At 48.3% G+C, this 22634-nt stretch overlaps 1 protein-coding gene across 1 annotated transcript in view; it reads right to left on the bottom strand.

The window, feature by feature from the left end:
* The window catches only part of RFX4 (regulatory factor X4), a 119864-nt gene that overhangs the window by 41584 nt on the left and 55646 nt on the right, over positions 1–22634 (bottom strand). The window contains exons 5-9 of the mRNA XM_081128166.1: positions 17143–17204; positions 12893–13106; positions 11824–11901; positions 8097–8260; positions 427–527 (exon numbers count right to left, since the gene is read on the bottom strand). Coding sequence (XP_080984292.1) covers positions 427–527; positions 8097–8260; positions 11824–11901; positions 12893–13106; positions 17143–17204 — 619 coding nt within the window. The remainder of the gene's footprint in view (positions 1–426; positions 528–8096; positions 8261–11823; positions 11902–12892; positions 13107–17142; positions 17205–22634) is intronic.

Here is a 22634-nt window from a genome sequence, read left to right as displayed (position 1 = left end):
TTGCACTCCTGGCAGCTGTGTGGCTGTGGGCACATTTCTCTGCCTCTTGAAGCCTCATCTGTAGAACAGGAACACTGTGTCCTACGCCACAGAAGTGGCATGAGGACTAGGCGAGATAGGACATGAAGGTGATGAGCAGAAACTCTGGTGTAACTGACAGAGCTGGGAGCAATCCTGCCTCTGCTCCTCACTACCTCTGTGGGCCTGTCCCCTTTTCTATGAAAATAGGTGTGCCACCTGCAATAAACATTTTGTAAGGATTAAATAAGTTAATGTATGGAAAGCGCTAAGCATACTTGGTGCTTTGTAGTAACACACAGTAAATGGTAGCTGCTATTGTTGTAATGACTTTATTAACAACCTATGAATGTGTCTGGAATGAAAATGATTTCCCCCTTCACCGCAGCTCCCATGCTCAGTACTTACATTCAAATTTGATGTTTCGCAGGTTTTCTGGGAGGTCGTGGAGAGCCACTTTTAGCCACTCATCCAGCTGCTTGGCAAACTTTCGGATCACCTGAGTTAAGCTAGAAAGACAAAGGATACATTTTAAATGCCTCGTGTGTTGCCCAGTCCTTCCACTGGGCTGTAAGCAATAGGTACTACTCACAGAAGCAACTTCAGAGATGAGGCTGGTGGCCCCAGCCCTGCAGAGAGCTGGTGGGTCTGAGAAAGGCATGAACGGAATGTGCTCTGGTGCCAGTGCTGGGCGACAGGGACCCCGCAGGCACGAGTGGGGAAAGCCCACTGTGAGGCTGGGAGGCATCCAGGACTCTCTGTGAGCAAAGCACCATCCTTTGTGTTTCTGAAGAGCCTCGGGTGAGGGGTGAAGACAGTGGCGAGTGAGCCTCAGAGCACCGATTTGCCATTGGCCTCTCCTCCGCATGCTGCCCAGTCTTGCCTGAGCTCCCCAGCCAGACGGGGACCCAGCAGCATTCGGTCATCTGCCACCCAGTCTGGGCCCAGGCTTAATGAACTGCTTGCTTTTTGGTGGGGACTGGGAAGCAACAGCAGAGTTTTAAACTTGCAGACAACCCTGACATGAACCTTGAACTCATATCAGACTTGGAAAGTGAAGGGCTGTTCTGAAGCAGGAGGTGGGAAGGGACTAGAGGGGTAAAAGGTGTGTGTGTGTAGGGGGGGAGTAGGTTATAATATGAGATGGAAATTTGGAGTTGAAAGGACATTGGGCACCATTTTCAGGGTCCCACAATCAAAATCGCGTGCTCATAGCTCTAGGTCCAGGGTCCTCCGTGAAGTCCTCCTTAGTCATGAGGGCCACAGGGACCTCTCCCCACGCTGACACCCACACCATCCTTGCCTTCCACCAGCACCACCTGCCCTGCCCTGGTTCAGCCTCCTGCCGACTCCCCTGCCACACCATGATCAGCACCCCCGCCCACTGGGTGCTCCTACCATGTTTCTCTGCTCAGCCATTCTACCCTTTTCCGCGGCAAATTCCAGCCTTCTCCCAAGACTCCCACCTCCAGCCCCCAAACCCTCCCACTCCACCAGCAGGCGGCATCACCTCCTACTTCTCCACAGAATCAAGGGGTCAAGCCCCTATCTCATCCCCTCCTGCCACCACTTCTGCCTAACGCCCACCTCTTCCTTCGGCCTGGGCCACTCCTCTCTCCATCCTAATGCACCCTACAGTGGCTCCCCTTCAAAACAAAAACCCTCTCATCTCCTCACTCCTCAAGCCACCACCCTCTCCTCCTCTTCACAGACATACGGCTTCAAGCTCGTCTAGACACCCCGTCTCCTTTGCGTCACTTCCCATTCACTCTTGACCTCACTCCTGTCCCTCAACCACATGGCAGCCTCCATCCATGACGCAAACCCAATGGACTCATTTTGGCTCTCGTCCTGCCTGGCATCTTGGCGGCATCAGGCTCTGTTAGCCCTTCCTCCTGTTGGAAACATCTACTTCCCTTGGCATGTGTGACCCCATCCTCTGGCTCCTCCTCAGTCACAACGCTCAGCCCCCTCTGCCTGGCCACTGCATCTTCCAGTTCTTTCAAGGCTAGGCCTGGGCCCCTTACCACTCTTGATTCCTGCCCTGGGTAGCTTCTCCGAGCCCACACGGCAGTCACCATCTACTCACTGCCACATCTCCAGAGCAGAGGTCCTCAAAACTCCCACCAACTGCACGCAGGACCCTCCATTCAGAAGTCCCACGCCAAACTCACGTCCCACTCAACCTGTGCAAACTGAACTCATCATTTCCCCGTCAGAACCGGCTCTTTCCTCGTGTTCCCTACGTCAGTGGGAACTCCACTTTCCATGAAGTTTTGTTTTTAATAACTTCATTTATTATGAAAATTTCAAACATACCCCAGGATAGAGAGAAAGCATAATGAACCTCCAAATATCAATGACTCAGCTTTAATAATTAGCAACATTTTGCCATTTTAATTTATCACCATGCCATTAGTGTGCCTAACAGAATGAAAAGTATTTCTTTAACATTTTCTAAAGCCCAGTCTGCACTCAAATTTCTCGATCTCAAAGAAATCTTTTAGCTTGTTAGTATCAGGATCCAAACAAGGTCCACACATTGCATAAAACACATAACATTGCCTTTCCTATGTCTTCAGTCTACACCATGCCACTGGTTTAGGGCTTCCTCACGCTCTTTGTTCCCTGCAATGTCTCACATTCTGATTTTCTCCTCGTGGTGCATTTAACCTATGTGTTTTCTATAAACTAGCAGTTAGGTCTAAAGACTTGATTACATTCAGTTACGATTTTTATTTTTTGTAGGGAAGAAAACTTGGTAGGTGGCTGCCCCTTGCATCACATTATGAAGCTTATAATATCTGGCTGTTCTTCTTTTAGTGCAACTACTTTGAGACTCAAATAGTCTCTCTTCCCACTGACGGGTATCACAGATTTTACCTTCAAGTTACCTCGCAGCCTCACCCAGCTTCCTCCCTTGTCTCCCACTTTAAGCTGTCCCCATCCTTCACCGGGGCCCCCACAACAGCTTCCAGAGTCTCCCCTGGCCTGCTCACCTTCAGGCCGCCAGCCCATCCTCCACGGCACCAGAGGGCTTTGCCCAGCACTTGCAATCCTGACCTATTTCCCCGGTGGTTAAAACTCCTCAGAGCTTTCTCGTTACTTTACGGTAAAAGCCAACATCCTCACTAGGACCACCAAAGCTCACATTCTAGCCTACTTTCCTCTCCAGCCTCACTGAGCATTTCCTCCCTTCGTCCGCATTTCAGGCCCACTGGCCTCTGCCCAGGTTTTTGCCCCCTCAGGGCCCGTGTCCTTGGCATCCTTCATCCAAGAGCATCCCACCCCTCCTTACCTACACCTGATCTCAGACCAAATGTTACTTCCACAGGAAACTTTCTCTGAATCCCCTAGACCAGGTCAGAGCCCCCAATGACTCCTCTGCGAGGGTACTGCAGATGTGACAGTTGGTAACCATACACTAACTTGTGTGACTATCTGATCAATGTCCATCTTTCCCACTAGACTGTATGTCCCACTGTATCCTCAGCACCTGGCATAGTGCCACACACCTAGCAGGCACATAAGAAATGTTCGTTAAGTGAAACAAATGAATGAATGGCTCCCAATCCCCAGGTACACAGAACTCAGATATATTTCCCATCAGGCCCTACCCAAATGTCCCCCTTTATCTCTCTGATTTCAGCTCCTGTCCCCTGCCCCCGGCTCACTCCATTCCCATGGGCACCAGTCCCCTCTCTGTTTCTCTAGGCCCTTGCCAGCCTCACCAGGGCCTTTGCACTCGCTGCTCCCTCTGCCTAGAAAGCTGCTCCCCAGATAGCAGCCTGGCTCCCTTCCTTGCCAACTTCAAAGGTTTGTTCAGTGTTGACTACAATATGTGAAATTGCCGCTGTCCCCAGTTTCTCAGCTTCCCCCACTATCTCAGCACTCTCCATCCTGCCATATGTTTTAAAGATTACTTTGGCTCCTGTGATGAAAATCAACTGTAGGAAGACAAGGACAGAACAGGGAGATCTGTGCAGAGTTACTGCAATAGTCCAGGCAAGAGGGCGGGTGAGGGTGCTAACTGGAAATAATGTGATATGGTCAGATTAAAATATCTTGAAGGCAGAACCAACAGGATTCCTGGTGAGTGAATGTGGGTGTGTAAGGAAAGAATGAAGTACATCTTCCTGAAAGGAAAGGGACTGTGCGCCCCATGCCCAGCAGAGTGCCTGAGGCACAGGAGGTGCTGAATAAATGTCGAATTCTGAGTGAAACCAAAGCCCTGCCCGTGTAGTGAAGCAAAAGTTCAAGGAGACTTCACTTGGGGTGGCGAGCACACAGTCCCGTGTACAGATGGTATGTGGTGGAACTGTGCACCTGAAACCTGTATAATCCTTGAACCAGTGTGACCTCAATAAATTCAATAATTAAAAAAATAAAGCAAAGGTTCAAATATGATATCAGTTAGTTGCACATTGGATCCAACTTCTGAGACATCTCAGAACGTTTGGAAGCTCTTAACACAGGTCAGAACCTAGGGTGTGTCTAGAGTGAGCCTCCCACGGCAGCTGGACCGTCAGGGATGGGGGACTTGCTGTTCTCCATCCACGACATATATCCAGGAGGAATTACTTGCTGCTGGAATGGGGGAGCTGGCCTTTGTCTAGGAGCAGAAAGTAAGCAGCAGGATGGGGCCTTTCACTAGGTGCAATTGTTTGACTTTATTAAGCTGAAGAAAAGCAAGGAAGGATTCGGCCTGGAAAGGGTTCTGTTTTGGGACTCAGACGTGGGACTGTGGGACTTTTAGGAGTAACCTAAACATTCAGGCTTTCCTGCTCGAGTGCAGAAGGAGCTGGCCTGTCTGGTCACCTGGTCTGAGAGGTGCCTCCCAGCCCACCCACCTTCCTGCAGCAGCAGGTGGTGCTGACCACACCCTGCTTTCTGACATGCTCTCCTCCAGCAGTGTACACCCCACGGCCTGACGTTCTCCCTGCTGACTTACCTGGTCTCCTTCCCCGGCTCTACTTCCTCTGAGCCCCTCCCCAGGCTGGTGCTCCCGGGGCCCGCCCTGCACTCCTGCTGACACCCCTTCTCCTCACCTTGGAGCAGATGCTCCCACATCTGTGGCTCCAGCTTCCGCCCTCCTCCTGCATCCTAATTCCACACTTGAAAGTGCCTGAATGACCTCCAGCAGTGATGCTGGTACAACAGCAAAGCAGTGACAATACAGCAACCTTTTAACGAGCACAACTGACACTGCACTGAACACTTCACACACATTTTATATTTACTCCTCGCTAGCAAGTAGGTGCTATTGACATTCCCAGCAAAGAGGTAAGAAGCTGAGGCCCAGAGAAGTTATTTGCCCAAGGGGATGCAGCAAGTAAGTGCAAGAGCCAAGGTTTAAGTCCAGCTCTACCTGGTCCCAGAGCCCAGGGTTACCACCGCTACCTTACTGCAGACCAGGTGATGAAAATGCCCACACAGCGCATGACCTTGAGACGCCATGACTCCTTGTGCCCAGACCAGGGCCTTCTGCTGCTTGAAAGGTCAGGGGCCTGGCCATGGGTTTAGAATCTCAGGCTTCTCTTTGCTTCACTGATGTCTTACCCTCCCTGCCCACCCATCTCCCACACCCTCCCCACCAAACACGCTTCTTACGTCTGCTAAACCAGTCGTTATTAACGACCACTGTTCCAGCATCCCTTGGGAGGTCACGAGAGGCAAAAAGCCCAAGTTTGAGAATGATCTACGTTTCTTACAAGTAAGAGTGCATGACTCATGGTTATCTCTATGACACTGTCACTTATTCACCGGAAAGCATATTTCAATATGCTCTACAGAGCTGGAAAGGAAGGGGTGGGGGTCTGAGCTGGCCAGATGCTCAGAAGGACTTGGGGCAGGAGAGGAGAAAGGAGACAGCCCGTCTCTGAGGTGCAGGCCTGGAGGAGGGCAGCAGGCACTGCATGAAGCCCTACCCGGATGGCTCTCCCTTATGGAACAAAAGCCTCAAGTGGCCAGGGAAGGGCAGAAAATACTGTTGGTCTGGGACACTGTATAGGATAGGAAGTCTAGAAATAGCCCCAAATACCTATAAAATTTACTATAGAAAAAAGAAGGCATCTCAAATCTGTGAAAAAAAGTTGGAATAATTAACATCTGGTATTGGGACAACAGGATGGCTGCTGGGGGGGAAAATGAAGCCATACTTTACATCTTACACCGGGTTGAATTCCAAATTGACAAAAATTCAGAAGTACAAAATTAAACCATAAAGTTAGGGGATAAACCATGGGGAAGTTACTTTATAACTAGAAAGCGGAAGGCTTTTAAAACTATGATACAAAATCCAGAAGGCATAAAAACAAAGTCTGACAAATTCAACTACACAAACATATTTTCTGTATAGCAAAGACAAACAAAAAATACTTGAAACTGTTATTATAGATAAATGGTTAATATCCCTAATAAATAAAGAGCTCCTAAAAATCAATGAGAAAAATATCAACTACCAAAGAGAAAAACAGTCAAAGGGTAACAACAGAGAATTCATGGGAGAGAAAATGAAAATCACTCTTAAAGATATGAAGATATATATATTCAACCTCACTCATCGTAAGAGAAATGCAAATTAAAAGTTTACTGAGAAAAGTTTAAGTCACATGTCCTTTGAACCAGGAATTCAGCCGCAGGAATATATCCTACACATACATATATTCCATGTAGTAGGGTGGATGGTGGTCCCCCAAATATACGTCTACCCAGAACCCGTGAAGGTGACTTATTTGGAAAAAGGGCCTCTGCAGACATGATTAAATAAAGGATCTTATTGAGATGAAGCCCTGAATTAATTGGGTGGGCCTCAGGTCCGATGATAAGTGTCCTTAAGAGTCAGCGAGACCCACAGAGTGGGAGCCAATGTGAAGACTGGAGGCAGACACCTGGGTGATCTGTCTACAGCCAAGGCCCACTAAGGCTTCGCAGCAACCAGCAGGAGCTGGGAGAAAGACCTGGAACAGATCCTCCTCAAGATCTCCAGAAGGAACCAACCCTGCCAACACCCGAATTTCAGACTTCTGGCCTCCAGAACTGTGAGGGAATAATTTCTATTTTAAGCCACCTGGTTTGTGGCACTTTTAGTCCTAGGAAATGAATGCATTTCACCACGTAAAAAATGCACTTCAAATATCATTCATCACAGCATTGCTTGTAGTAGGACAAGACTAGGAATATCAGACCACTGATTAAATTCAATACAGTGGAACAGTACACAGGTATGAAAAAGGGGAAAAGGCTCTTTATAGACTGACTGATGTGGGATGCTCTCTGTAACGGTCCCAACAGAAAACAAATGCCACTAGAAATAGGAGAGTTTATTTACAAGGGACAAGTCATAAAGGTGTAGACAAGCAAAGAGGAACCCATAAAGGAGGTTGCTTCAACCTGGGGTAGAGGGCTCTGACCCACCTCCACGCCCAAAGGACAACCTGGAAGGCAGCAGAGCCCCTTGGGAGGCGAGACATGACAAGCCTGAGGCAGCCTCACACAGAGGGAGGCAGAGTCAGTCTCCTGCCTTCCCTCTCTTTTCTCTCTCTGATCTCCCTCCTGACCAGACTCCCCCCATTAGCTGGTCCCAGGTGGCAGCCTGGGGAGAGGGAGCCCTGAGAAGAGCTCCATGTGGTCCGCCCCCAGGGCAGAGGGCAGCAAGCAGCACAGTGGAGAGAGCATTTGGATGGGCAAGTCCAACCTGATCACCGATATTTGTTTTTTAAAGCAAGGTACAGAACAGTATAGATAGTGTATCACTGTTTCGGTGAGAAAAAGTATATTATGTGTATCAGTTACATGTGCATAGCAGATCTGGATAGACCCCCAAGGAGATTATATTTGATGCTCTGGGGAGGGGACCTGAGTGTCTGGAGAAAAAGAGTGGGGGATGCTTTTCACTGTACATCATATTATACAGTTTGAATTCTGAACATTTTTCTCTAAATTTCATTTTAAAAAGTACAATGTTAATAGTATTTATAAGGAGGACCCCCAGACAGTGCATGATTTGAGTCAATAAAAGAGAAGCGGACCAGTAAGTGCTGGGGACCAGCCATGGGGGAGACGAGGAGCGTGCCCACCTGTCAGGTAGCGCCTGCAGCACCGTGGGCATCAGCACTCCCGAGATAGCTTTGTACAGGATGGAGTCACACACGCCGACGATGCTCACCACCGTGGAGGAGCCCAGCACGGGCAGCATGTGGGGTGGCATTCCCTGCCAAAAGTGCAGGAGGAAACTCTGAACCTGTATCGACCCAAAGAGAGAAGCGTGAGGTCACACAGGGCCCCCCCAGCAGAACCCTGGGACTCGGCCAAGGCCAGGCCGGCCAGCCCGGTGTGGCTCAGGATGCCCTGCACGGCCCTCCTGTCCCAGGCTCCCCCTGCCCACGTGTGCCGCATGCCCACTGCTGGAGAACCACGTGGCCTGGCAGCCTGGGGTCTCTTCTGCCTGGGAGAGGGTTAGCAGGTGAGCCCGTCGGCCCCTTCATGCCTGCTGTGGTCTGGGGAGAGTTTAAGGAAGGGAAGGTGGGATATTGTTTTTAAAAAGCTCAGACTACTTGAATTCACTATTCTTTGGGCCCACTGGTGCCCCAGGGCCCCCTGGGTGTTCCGGAAAGAAAGGGGACGGCTGTGAATTGCTGGTAAGAGGAATGCGGGCTGGAAGGGAAGAGAGTAGGTACCACAAGCAAAAATCTCCTGATTCAAACTTGCGTGCCAAAAACTGGAGAAAGTGCAAGGCCCTCTTCATATCCAAATTCCTCCATTTCCCTAAAGAGCCCTGGCCCTTTGGTGCCATTATGGGATGCTAGATGGTCACATCTGGTGGGTAAGCTACGTGGCACTCCAACCCCAACCACTGGCACAGAACAGAAATGAGGCAGGCACTCTGACAGGGGGGTGTTATTAATACGATGCCAGCAGGAACTCAGGCTGCCTTGTTGATGAACAAGTGGTAGAGGGAATGTCCAAGCAGAGAACCCCCTGAGGGCGCCGACCCCTGTGTCTTTCAGTGTGTGACTTGAAGGTCAGGGAGAAAGTAGAGTAGGGGGTAGAGGGGTGGGACAAGATAAGGGAAGTGAAGAGAAATGGCAGAAGACGCTTAGGCTGTATATAGAGTAACATTAAAAAATATCTAGACTTCTGCCAACATTGAGGAGTGGCTCATCTTGAAGTTGGGGAATAACTGAATTTTTGTGATCTCATGGGCTCCACTTGGTTCCTGGACCATTGTATTATTTTCTCCACAGACGGGCGCTCTCCCACCTACAGCATCACCACATCCCTGGTTCCCCATGTCAGTCCTGACCCAATGCAGGAGGTAATTTAGTACCCAGCCCAATACTTTGGAGGTGGTACTATTATTGGCATTAGCTTTATTTATTGAGTGCCTACTATATGCCAGGTACTTTGCACAGGTTCTCACATTTAACACTCATACTACTACTACAGCTGAGAATCATTACTCCCATTCTGCAGAGACATTAACCTACTTGTCCCAAGCCAAACAGCAAGTCAGGGAATTGATGACATAGACCCATGTCTGCTTGTCTCTCCACCAATCAGTCTTGTGGCTCGTTTGTTCTTCACATGGTAAATGGGCTTCTGCCCCAGTACCCCATTCCTGAGACCCGTCTCTCCTTCAACTTCTGCCTACTTCCCAGTTTTCTGCCCCTGCCCTAGGGACCTGCATATAGTGTCCTTCAGGCCCCTCTGAGGAGTAAGGTCTTGCTTTCCTCTCACCAGGCCACCCTGACCCCAACCTGGTGACCTGATCTCACTTCTCCAACATCCATGGCCTGCCTGGACGTCGTGGTGCAGACACTGGATGAGAGGCTTGGGGAGCAGGGAATGGGAGGGAAAGCATGTCCCCTGACTTCCTAGAGGGAACATGGTAATCACCAAAAACATGATCAAAGATGTGAATAAAGTCATATTTGTAAATTGTGAAACTTAAGTCACAGTTCCATTAATTCCATGACAGTGAAAATACAGCAAAGTTTCCATCCAGGTTGAAAATTCAAACAGACAATCCAGATGAGTGAAGACTGTTTCCCAGAGTCCAGTCCTGGCCCCACTACCAACCAGGTGCATAATATCTCTACACCTCAGTTTCCTTACATGGGAAACGGGAGCAGAGGTAGTACTTACTGCATAGGTTTTGGTAAAGATTCCTTAAAAGCACTTATTATAGCGCTCGGCATGTAGTAGATGCTTAATAAAGGTTAGCTATTACTGTTATATCATGGAGGCACCACCACTACTGGGTCCAAGAAATCCCTGCACTGTCCTAGGCATTTGACACACCCTCGCCAAGTTCTCAATGTCACCCAGCCAGAATCCCCACTGTGGCTCTGCTCACTTGTCATTAGGACTCCTGGTAGCTGACTGTGGGTCTGGCTGGGCCTGGAAAGAGCCACATCTCTTGGACAAGGAGCTTGCCCTCCACAGAGCCTTCTGTTGTCCCTCAATCCCAGCTCGTCCCTGGGCACTGGCCTCCACTGGTACTGGGCCTCCCTGCCTGCCCTTCCCACTCCAAGCTCTGCCCAGCTGATTCCCAAGACTTGGCAGATTCTGAATCTGTTTGCCTTTCTAAGCCTTCCTTGCATGCAGCCCTACCCTTCTAGTATATGAGCAGTCAGTTCCTAGCAGAAATTCTGGAAAAGACCAGTGGCTGTGTGTGGTAAAACAAATCTGTGGAAAAGCAGTGTCTGCCGCAGGCATCTGTTCACGAGGCACAGGGAGCCCTGATCAGCACTCCGTCGCTGGAGCCGCCTTTGTAGGGCGTGTTTTATCCAGACCTCCCTTCCTACTCTTTGCATTTTAGACCGTTTAATGTCCAACGGTACTGGTCCCTCGGAGCGAGAAGAAAAAGGAAGGAGGGGAACAGTGCGAAGCTTAAGAGCTGATACTTGGACATGAGATGTGAAATGGACAGGCAGTGTTTCGATCGGGAGGTACAGCCGAAAGGACCTCCCGACAGGCTGGACAGGAGGGGCGAGGGAAAGAGAAGAATCGAGGTTTGTGGCTTAAGCGATCAGGTGGGTTGTGGTGAGCTAAGACTTGGAAAACAGATCTGTGGCAGAAAATCAGCACTCTGGCTAATTAGATGCCAACAGAATCTGGAGCTCAAGACTAAATATGTGTGAGCTTCCAGCTTTTATAAGATGGAGATAATGGTGTCTACCTATTGTTAGGAGGAAATCACATAACTTATATAAAATGCCTGGCATCATGTAGGCATTTACCAAGTGGAAACTTATTATTAGGCAGAAGGAAGAAGTTCTGACTCTTTGCAAGCGTGAGTGGTAAAATAATCAGAGGGAAGTGACTGAAAGTGATTATTTAAAGTCAGTCTCCTAGATTACCACTTCAGTCCCCTACTGGGGGGATTTGACAGACACATGGACCAGACTTGAGAATGGAGGATACCAGTAACCAGCTCCAAATGCACCGCAGGAGATGAGCCTCAGGAGAAATTAAATCCAAAATACAGAAAAGGTTTCCTTTAGTTTTTCGGAATCTATAATTCTGGATGTAATGCTACTCTGACAAAACTGTCTTCCTAGTGGACCAACTGGGCAGGATGCAGCTCACTAGTCAGATCAAGGAAAAGGCCATGCCAACTGCTAGTCACCAGACAACAATGGTGCCTGGCTCCCAGGATCACTATGAGGATTAAGTGAACTGAAAATGTGCATCAGGGGCTTCCAGAAGGTCTGGCACCTCGCAGGAGCTCATGAAACAGGAGCCAGTTTTATTATACTATTTTAACACAGAGTGTCCACAGCTCAATGGGTGTTGACCTACCTCATCAAAGTTGGCTCTTATTACAGTGTCCAGTATTCTCTGACAGTGTGTTCTGTACATCATAATAAAGGTAGAAACCTGTGGGGGTGGGGAGGGACCAACAATAAAGGACTACATTAGTACATGTTACTGCTGCCCTTGGAATTCCAATTTTCAACTCATTTATTCCCTGTGGAGGGGATGAAGTCCACCCAACTCCTACCCATCCTGCAGGACCCCAGTGAGACACACTTTCATTAGGTGATGTTTGCCGACCCTCAGCTCCCTCCTCTGTGCTCACACAGCACCAGAGAGTGTTTCTCTCTCAGAACATTCACTCTCTGTATGGAAAACACAGGTTGCTCTCTCTGTCCCCATTTGCTGTGAGCTTCCTGAGGAAAGGACGCATGTGTCGTTCATCACCACATCCCAGCTCCCAGGGTCACAGGTGGAAGAAGCCCCACAGGTGAGAGATGTGACGACTCAGGGGAAAGTCCCCAGATGTGTGTTTCCAATAATTTCCTCCAGACACCCTGTGGCTCAAACTGAGTCGCTATACCTATACAATCTTCTCTGTCTGTGGGACCATGATTTCACCATATTCTCTGCAGCACATAGGAAAATAAGCTTAATCCTATAAAAAAGCCATCTAGAGGAGAGGGGCCCTTCCTTTGTGAAATGAGACAGGAACATCATAGATGGGTAGGTTGGTGGGTTGGTAGGTGGGTAGGTAGATAGGTAGGTTGATAGGTAGACAGATAAACATTTTATTCTAGAATAATATTAGATTTGTAGTAAAGTTCTGAAGATAGTGCAGGGAGTTCCCATTTAGCCTCACGCCCAGTGAGCTCTATTGTTATCTTACATTAGTATGGGACATTTGTCATAGCTAATGAACTGATACATCATTATTAACGAAAGTCCATACTTGACTTAGATTTCTAGCTTTGTATTTTTAAACTCACCATTTGGCAACGAAAGTGTGTGTGTGTGTGTGTGTGTGTGTGTGTGTGTGTGTGTACGTGCGCGTGTTGTGTGGAAAAGAAAGAGAAAAACCACCCTCTCCCAGTAACACTTCGCATGTGGTCACCTTCTCCTCAGGCAGACTGGCCGGAAGGTTTAGGTCTTTGACATTTGGAAACTCCGGCAGCAGCGTTCCAAGCTTGGACCGGGGTGAATAGGCCACCGTCTGTTTGCTCACTTCTTTCTTGCCCGTCTCGCTCACCCAGGCGGCCCCTTTCTTGGAGTACATCACATCATAATATTGGGAGCTCTCCTTCACAGCAATGCCGTAGTAATGGTACCTGGGCCAAAGCGAGAGAGAGAGAGAAAGGCCCAAGCAGTTATCAGGCAGGATCTCCTGAGCAAGGGGTGCGCAAGGCCGGGGTGACGGGGCCCATCCTCCCTGGGCGAGAAGAGTTAACTCTCCTGCAAGGCTTGCCATCTCTGGAGTCTAGAATTAAACCAGAGTTCCAGGTTGCCAGCCATCAATCACACAGGTAAAAATAACCAAAATTGCCTCCTACAGAAAATGTTAAGTCAAATACTTTGCAGAGCAGAAAAGGGGGATGAAAAAAATTTCCATTTGTACCTAGTCTCGTCTACCTAGCCAAATGTTAGATAAACGTGGTCCCAGGGACACGGCAGAGGAGTCTCCCTCTCTACAAGGGCCCAAGAAAAAGGGTGTGTTTATGCTTGCAAACCACCAACAGGAGTTCATTTGGCCTGTTTTTCTTAATCAATAAATGGTGGTCTGAAAGAACTGCATGTTTAAAAAGATAAACTCAGTGCTTCTATTGACACTGAATATAAAGCAAAGACCAGGGCTTTCTATCAACATGAGATGGGCTTAATGGTAGCAATATTTTCCACGAAGACTAATGGAAGGAGGCTGCGTTTTGTCTGGATTATAGATTTTAGAGTTTAGTTACAACTGTTGAGCACTTGTTCTGTGTCGGGCACTTTGCAAAGTGCTTTACCCACATTAATTTGTAAAATAATATTACAAAATGAGGATTATTACAGTCTTTTTACAGATGGGGAAATGAAGGCATGAAAGCTTCATTTTCTCAGGGCTATGCAGCTGTTTCGGGAAGAACAGGCTCTTGCACACAGGTCTGGTCCCCTGCGAAGCCGCTATGCTGTGCTAACACCACTGCACAGCGTTATTATAAACTTGGGTGTGTGTCAGAGCCGTTCCTGGAGCATAACCAAAGTACGGCTTCCTGGGCCCCTTCCCAGAATGACGGATTCAAAGCATGGGAATGGGGCCCAAGCAGCACAGGTAATCCTCACGCACAGCAGCTGGAGGTCGGCTGGCCAGCTGCGTTAAGCACCTGCATTACATTCCAGCTCTGTGCCCCCCAGCCATGGAGGGGCTGCTGTTACTGCCATTGTAAGTGGGGGGCCCATCACAGCAGCTCACAGGGTGCTAAACTGCCTTATTTAATCTCACAAAAACCCCTTGAGGCTAGAACTAATGATCATCCCCATTGTATAGACTATGGAACTAAGGCCCAGAGAATTTAAACAACCTACCCAAGATCACCCAGCGAGTAACAGCCAGAGGCAGGACTTGAACCTCCAGAGTGCTTTTAACCACCACGCCAGTGGTTCTCAAACTACTGACAGTAAGAATCACTGACAGAACATATTAAAATACAGACTCCTGGGCCCACCCCCAAAGGTTCTGATTTAGGTCTAGAGATTTTTTACAATCACACAGCAGTGCTAATCTAAGTAATTCATGGACCTCACTTTCAGAAACACAACAACATATTAACTGTTCTTTTCTACTCATAGAAGTATGGTTGGTGGTAGTCACAACACAATACAAATGAGAGAGCATCTGAGTTGTGGGACAGGCTTCTCTGGGGGGGGGGAGAGACAAGCACACACAACCTTCCCTTCTCCCACCCCTGTCCCCCCTGGTACCATTCTGTGATATTTCTGCTTAGTGGGCATCTCGCCTCTATCTGTATGGCTCCTGGGACGAGGTACTCAGGCCCTCCCAAGGCAGCCCAGTTCATTTTAGGTCGGTACAGTTCTCAGAAAGTTCTCTCTGTGGGGAGCCGATCTGTCTCCTGCACCTTCTACTTCCCAACTGTCATAACTGCCTCTCTGGCTCCAAGCTGGCCCAGCGGGAGGGGGAGGGGACGGTTCCGTGGGATCTAGAAGCGCCCTGCAGTGGGAGGGCAGTTAGGACAAGCCTCCCTGACTTTACAAAGTTCCCCTTCATGACTTCTTAAGACCAAGAGAGCAATCACAATTCAGATCAGACCATTTCTTGATTTTGCAGAGTGTATGCTGCCCAAATCCACAACTACAGGAAGTTACTGCTCTGATCACTTCTTAATTTTTCTATATATTTCAGCTTTGTGGGGCAGGTCAACACACCCTCCACTGGCCATCCCCACCTCCGGCCCCACCCCTATTTATTCTGTCCAGGTACATTTGCTAAGGGATTTTTTTTTCCTGTAAGACCAAGCGGCAGATTGGAGACTAGAGCTTCTTACTACCTTTCAAATGGTTGGAGGATCCTTACAGAGAGGAAACAATGAAATTGATTATATGGAATTTTTAAAGAACTATTGACCAATTTGCCAACCTTGGGGTTAAAGAAAACAAAAAACCCCAGGCTCTCAGAGGTAGACAGAGGGAATCTTTCTCCAAGTGTATGTAGGACGGGAAACTTTTATGTTCTTCACGACCTATTTCTACTCTTAGAGATGGGCAACAATGCACTGGAGCCAGTGACTCTATAGAATTCATTTCCACGCACTCAGCATTCTCCGTCCATCTACTTGTCTATGTCCCACCAACGGTGTGAGCTGCCCCTTGGGTGCCAGCAGCTGTGCTTACCGGCCAACGAGAAAGGGAGAATCTGGCTCTTGTTTTCTATGCCTTTCCCAAGGCTGAAACCTCGTTTTAAAACAGACGCTGGAATTCTCATTATTAACAAGAGTTGCTCTCCAGAGCAGGCACCTTGGAAGATTACGAGAAACTTATTCCAAAATGTCCCTGGCTAAAAAAATTCTGTGTATGTCTCTTTGGAAATCACCCCCAAAGCTTTTGAGCCCCACAAATAAATCAGTCTTGGTATTTTCAGAACTTTACCAAAAACGGTTTTTCCCAGTTTGGTCGTCCACTTCCCTTAACTTGGCTCCAAAGTTAAGCTCGCACGGGAGGATGGGACTGTGCTGCCCAGCAATGGCAGAGAGGGGGAGAGAGGGGACAGTACTGGAGTGAGGGGATAGTACTGGACATGCTGCCTTTGAATCATCTCCATCACAAGTCTTATAAGCCTTATGTACTTGCTATTGTTTTTTAAGAAGGTTCAGTATTTTATTAAGTCAGTATGTGCTGACCTGCAACTTCATGTCAAAACGCTTAGAAATGTTGCATAATAAGGCACCCTCTAGTGGAGTCACTGTGCACATTAGCATAATAAAGGTTCTGAGAAGTCCTGCACCAAGGAACCTGTTTAAAACTCAGCGCTTATCAGACTTACATGGCCACCAGACCTTTTTCATGGACCACCTATTTAAGTCCAACAATTTGTGAACACCCTCTGAGGCAAGTCTTATAAATCCAGATTTTAGTAAAGTGTGAGCAGTACAGGCCTCCAGAGATTCCCTTCCCATTGACTCACACCTAGTAGGCAGGTGTCCACGCACTCCTCAGGTCACCTCCTCAGAAAGGCTGTCCTGGGCCACTCCCCTGGTGTTATTCTCTATGACAACCCTCTTTGTGGCAACCGAACTGTCTTTTCCCTGCCTGCCTCCCCTACCGGAACATAGGCTCCATGAAGGCATGGCCTGTTTGCTCCCGTACTCCTGGCTCAGTGCCCTCCATCTGACACACACTAAGCGCAAAGCAAACAGTGGTTAGTTGGCCGACAGAACTGCTTAAAGGCGAGCAGGATGCTCTGTGCACCCCACGGCTGCACCTGCGTACTCGATCTCCCCTCAGGGTTTATTAGGACAGGTTGCTCCTCTGGCTGCTGGATGCTGTGAGGGCAGAGAGTTCGCTCAGTACAACAATCCAAGTAGCCTGGAGATTGCCCAAAAAGCTACGAGGTGCTCCTTTAACTAATGCTCAAGCCGATTTTACACAAACGCCTAAAGGCAGGGTGGCTAAATGGTGGATTCCTTAAAGCAGCTGGGCCAGCTGGCCCTGGGCGTTGGACAGCCTCTCTCAGGGGTCCTGGGAGAGAGGCCCGGCTGTCCAAAGCTCCTCTGAGCTCTGACCAGGCATGAGTTTCCCACCGGGCCTGTGGACAAAGCTGGGGAAGAAAGGCCTGGGCTGGGGCCTCGGCAGACAGAAGGGCGTGGTGCTTACTTGGACTGTCCTCGGGTCCCGAGTCTTCTGGTGGTTAACTGAGGAAACTGCTGCCTTATGATCTGTAAGTCAACACAAGAGTCAGTTACCCGACAGGAAGAGCTGGGAGCACAGTGACCGAGTTTCACAAATGGCAATCTGAAGAAGGGAGGAAAACATATCCTTGGTTGCAATGACTTATTAGGAGCCCCTTGGACCCCGAGAAGGTGACCAGTGTCAGGGAGTGAGGAGGGGAGCACTCGAGTGATGGTGGGGCTCTGGCTCCTGCTGGGGTCTCACTGGGCGGCTCTGTGCTTCACCCTCCTACTCAATGTAGGGATGGTGCCGGTGGACCCAGAACTTGACCCTCCCCTGCTTAAAGCCCTCCACTGGCTTCCATCACCCCTGCGATGAAAGCCCACCCCGGCCTCTGCAACCTGGTCCCTGCTCACCTCCCGGCCCTCGTCTCCTCCCACTCTCACCCTTACTCACCAGGGCCCAGCTTTTTTCCTACTACCGAAACACAGCCGGGCTGGCTCCCCACTGGGGGCCCTCGCACTGCAGTTTCCTCTGCCCAAGTTGTAATTTCACCCCAATCCTCGGATCCTCAGTCACGAGACGGGCTCCTTCTCTTACACCATGCGGGCCTCCGGGTGCGGGCCCTCTGCCCAGCCAATGCAGGGTCGCAAAGGCAGTCCCTGGCCATCACGGGGCCCTGCTGTACGTCTTCTTCTCACTTAGCTCTCTGAAGTGAACTTGTTCACTTACCCTCTGAGAGCTCATTTTTGCCACCCCACCCCCATCCTCACCCCCAGTAGACCAGAAGCTCCATGAGAGCAGGGACCGGGTGCAGGGCTTGGCATATGCCAAGAGCTCAATCCTTATTTGCTGAATGAATGAATGACACCTGACCCCTGTCCCCAAGGGCACCCTCTATTCCTCTGCAGAGTGGAAGAAAGTAATGTGTTGCCCAGGACGACCACATAGATTTGCCAGAAGTCTGGGAGGAGGGGCCGTCTGCCAAGGCGAAAACACCAGCAAGGGTCCTTGTCCTTGGGGTCCCCAGCCCTGGTGTCTGGGGAGGCAGGATAGTGCAGGTTCTGGGCAAAGGCCCTGGAGCTGGGCCACCTGGGTCAGATCCAAGCTCAGCCTTTTGTCAGCAGGACGCTCCTTGGTCAAGTTATTTAACATTCAAGTGACTCAATTTCCTCATTTGAAAAATGGGAATAAATAACCCCTACCTTAGAGAATTTTTGTGAAAATCTAAAAAAGTAAATAAATGTATGTAAATAATTTGCAACAGTGCCTGGCACTTAGTAAGACCTCAATAATGGGTGAAAAAAAAATCTGCATTCCCCATTAGAATGGTTAGAGGATCGATCTAATAGGATAACATCAGAGACCACTTCAAAGGTAAAAAGGGGCTTCTAAAATGTTCTCTCTCAGTGAGGATGGTGAACAAGTCAATGCCATAATTCTCTGAATTCTTTAATGGTGTCACTTTTGTAGGCAACACACCCCTGGTTTCTTCAGTCCTAACTCCTGTAAGCTAAGGGCCTGGGCTCCTCACTTTGTCTATGTCTCTCTCATTTAGGGGACCCAAGGAAAACGCAGTTTGAGAATGGGGTCTGACCTGGGTCGGTGACAGGGCTCTCTGCGCTCAGTCTGGTTATGCAGCCTAAGACCACACCAAGGTCCAGTGGCCGCATCACCCTGGGCCACTGCTATTAACCTCTGGCCAAGTAAGCCCTCCAGACTCTCCTCACATGACTGGTTCCAGATCCGAGATTTGCAGCAGCTGTTCACAGAGCTACAATGACGGACAGACAGCGAGATGCCAACAGAGACTGAGGGTAAATACTGGAAGCATGTAAATATGGGGTCGGGGGCTCTTCTCTTGGTTAAAAGTGGGTTAGGATTTGGGTTCTGAGTTTCCTACTTACCCAAGCAAAGAAGATAATACAGTTACAAGAGTCCCTGTATCTAGGAGACAGACGCACACTAGTTGCTGAGAAAAAGCAGAGGTTTTCCTATATTTCAGTCTGGGCACTTTCTCCGATGCAAACGGGCACAACAATAACGTTCGTGTTAAGTGCTCTGGAATTAGCGGACAGTTTGAAAATGATAATATTGAGTGCTGTCTAGGGCATGGAAATACGCATACATGGCTGATAACACTGTTCATTCGTATGATCCTTTCCTGAAGCATTTTTACAATAAAAAAATATTCATACTTTTTGATCTATTAATTCCAAGAAAATAAACTAAAATAAAAAAAAGCTATGTGCAGGACTATTCGAGTGAAAAATTGCAAAAAAAAAAGAAATGCCCAGTGGTAGGTAACTGGCTAAATAAATGATTAGATAGATACTCAATAAAATATGATACAGGCTTTAAAAATGATGGTAACAAAGCTATGTCACAACACAGAAAATGCTTATGACACAGTGTTAAATAAAGAGCAGAACTCGAACTACACTTATGCTGTGGCTGTGACTTATGTTTGTACAAATATAGGAATGGAAAGGGAATATGGGCAAGTAAAAGTGGATGTTTGCCGGGGAGAACGAAAAGGGTTTCTATACCATTTGTGCAAGAAAGCAACTTTTATGCAAATAGAATGGATTTTCTTACTAGAAATATTCCTAATTGTCAAAGGCAGTTCAAGCTAATTTTGAAAGAAGAACCAAAAATATACCATAATGTTATAGTGGTTGTTTTATGTTTTTTTCTTTTTCTTTTTAAAAAATAAATCAATCCCTATACCCTGCAAACAATATGTAGATAATTTTTAAAAGGGGCATTTATTTGGTTGCCCAGCTTTAATGTTATCTGACTGAAGAGAATGAGCAGAGTTCTGAAATCTTTCTAAGTGTTTATCCAGATGGTGTCCCACAAATGGTGTCTCACGCAGTGTCCACAAAGCAAAAGGCAGTGCCTGGCCCACGGCTCAGGTACCAGGGGCCACAGACTCTGGTCTGGATATGAGACAGGCCGCTGGAACTGCTTGTTCTACCTCCGTGAGGCAATAAAACGTAAGATCAGCGTGTTTGCAGCCCTTTGCTCTGTGATCTTGCAGGGTTATCAAGTCATGGAATAGCACCTGTGAATTCTCTGATCAGTTTAATTATGATTCCCTCCATAGCTGACGGGTTTCACTTAGTCCCTTTGAATACTGTGTGGATCAGTACATGCAATTTCACCATATTTGCCGCCAGCATCCCCTTCCACTGAGTCACCCAAGACAGAACCAGGAGCAGCTCCCCTCTCTTCCTGACACTGCACCACCTGTGTCCTGTTGACTATGCCCAGAGCATGTGCTGAACCCAGCCTCTGCTCTCTCCCCGGCCACGGCCTTAGCCACCCAGGATCTCTCTCCTGGACCACAGACATGCCCTCCCAACTGGTAGCCCTGCCTCCAGTCTTGCTGCCCCACCAGCAGGATCTTTCTAAAATCCAAGTCTGCCCTGGCCAGCAGCTCAGCTGGCTAGAGCACTGTCCCCATAGTCCTGTCTGTGACTAAGTTCCATTCTTCCTCTGTGTTGAATGTATCCCGACTCTACCCGCACTTTCCCATCTCCACCAGTCCCAGGGTCATGCTCTCGAGCCTGGGTCACTGCAATGGTCTTCTCACTGCCTCTGTGTCCAGTCATGCCCCGACACAATCACGCCTCTATGAAGCCTCTAGATAAAGTCCAAGCCTACCAGGTCCCACCGCTTGGCCCAGCCTTCATTCTAGCTCATCTCTCCCCATCTTCCTCTCCTAGTCTCCATGCTCTGGCCATGCGACATCTCTCAAGCTTATGAGCACACTGTGTTCTCTCTTGCCCTGGCCTTTCCCACAGGCTCTTCTCATTTTCTGGAACCTTCTCTCCATGCCCTTTGTCTGCATAATGTCTATTTATCCTTCAAATCTTTTTTTTTTTTTTTAATTATCTTTATTGATTTCAGAGAGAGGAAAGGAGAGGGAGAGAGAGAGAGATAGAAACATCAATGATGAGAGAGTCATTGATCGGCTGCAGCCCGCAACCTGGGCATGTTCCCTGACCGGGAATCGAACCCTGATCGCCTGGATCCTAGGTCGATGCTTAACCGCTGAGCCACGCCCGGCTGGGCTATCCTTCAAATCTTACCTTGTACCTGTTTCCTCCCAGAAATCTTCCCTGGGCCACTTGTTTGGTTTATGTGACGATAGTTATGTGGTCTGCACAATCCTCATATCTAGTCAATAGTCTGCTCAGCCCTACAAAGTCCTTGCCTAGGCCCACGAGACTCTACGCAAACCAGATCTCCAGCTTCATTTCCTACTCTTCTTCCCCATGTTTGCGGGGCTGCAGCCTCAGTAACCACATAGGCTGCCTAATGGGACATAGCCTAGATTCATTCAACAGCAAATATTTATTGAACTCTACTATGGGCCAGATACTTTGCCAAGCATTGAGGGATAGAACACTGAGCAAAACAGTAACAGCCTTTGTTTAGAAAGCTTACATTACATCACATCAGCAGGAGAACACCAAAAATAAAAAGTCAACACGTTTTATATCAGATAAGTGCTACAAAGAGGAACAAAAAAAGCAGGGTGGGGGGATAGGGAATGTGGAAGCGGGGGTGTTATTTAGGGTGAAAAGGACCCAGTGATCAAATGTGGCATATGACCTAAAGGAAGTGAGAGAATAAAACCTGTGGATACCTGGAAGAAGAAAACTGCAAACAGACGAAACAGCCAGTGCAAAGGCCCTGGGGTAGGAGCTTGTTTGACATGTTTCAGGAAGAGCAAGGAACCCAATGTGGCTGGAGCAGAGCAAGTGCTCAGGACAGAAGATGAGGTCAAGAGGCTGGGAGGGGTTGATGAGCATGGCTAGTGGAGGGCCTTGTGGGCCTTTGTAAGCACTTTTGCTTTTACCCTAAATAATATGGGGAGACTTTAGAGGGCTTTGAGCAGGGACATGAGGGACAAGATCTGACTACCTTTCAAAGAATCATTCTGGCTACTGTGTGGAGAACTGACTGTAGGGGGCAAGGGTGGAAGCAGGGAGCCCCGTCAGAGGCCACTGTGGTAGTCCAGGCAGGAGGTACTATGGCTCAGTACATTAATTCATTGATTCAATAAATGAGAGCCAATAAATGCATCGTTCCTCTTTTGTTGGCCATTGAAGTTGTTTCCGGCGTTGTGCTAACATAAATAATGCTGTAAGCAATACCACTTGTGTCATGATTTTCATTTTTATTGTTGATATTTTGCTGGGGTTTCACCCCCTCATAATAGTTTCTCAAATGTGGAGCTGCCTGATTCAAGGGGAGAAACATTTCGAGGTTCCTAAAACATACTATCACATGCTTTCCATGAAGTGCAGAAGGGTATTATCGCTTTTGAAAGTGTGCTAAACTGAAAGTGCCCCCCCCAAAAAAAATATTTTCCTCTTTCTTCTATTTGAACATCAGGTTTTTGAGGTCTAAAACGGGGACACTAACACTTGCTCAGCTTACAGGCTCGTAGCATGTCTGGGATT

This window comes from Miniopterus schreibersii (assembly GCF_964146895.1).
Source record: "Miniopterus schreibersii genome assembly, chromosome: 2".
Taxonomy (NCBI): Eukaryota; Metazoa; Chordata; class Mammalia; order Chiroptera; family Miniopteridae; genus Miniopterus; species Miniopterus schreibersii.
This window is presented reverse-complemented; position numbering and strand designations above follow the sequence as displayed.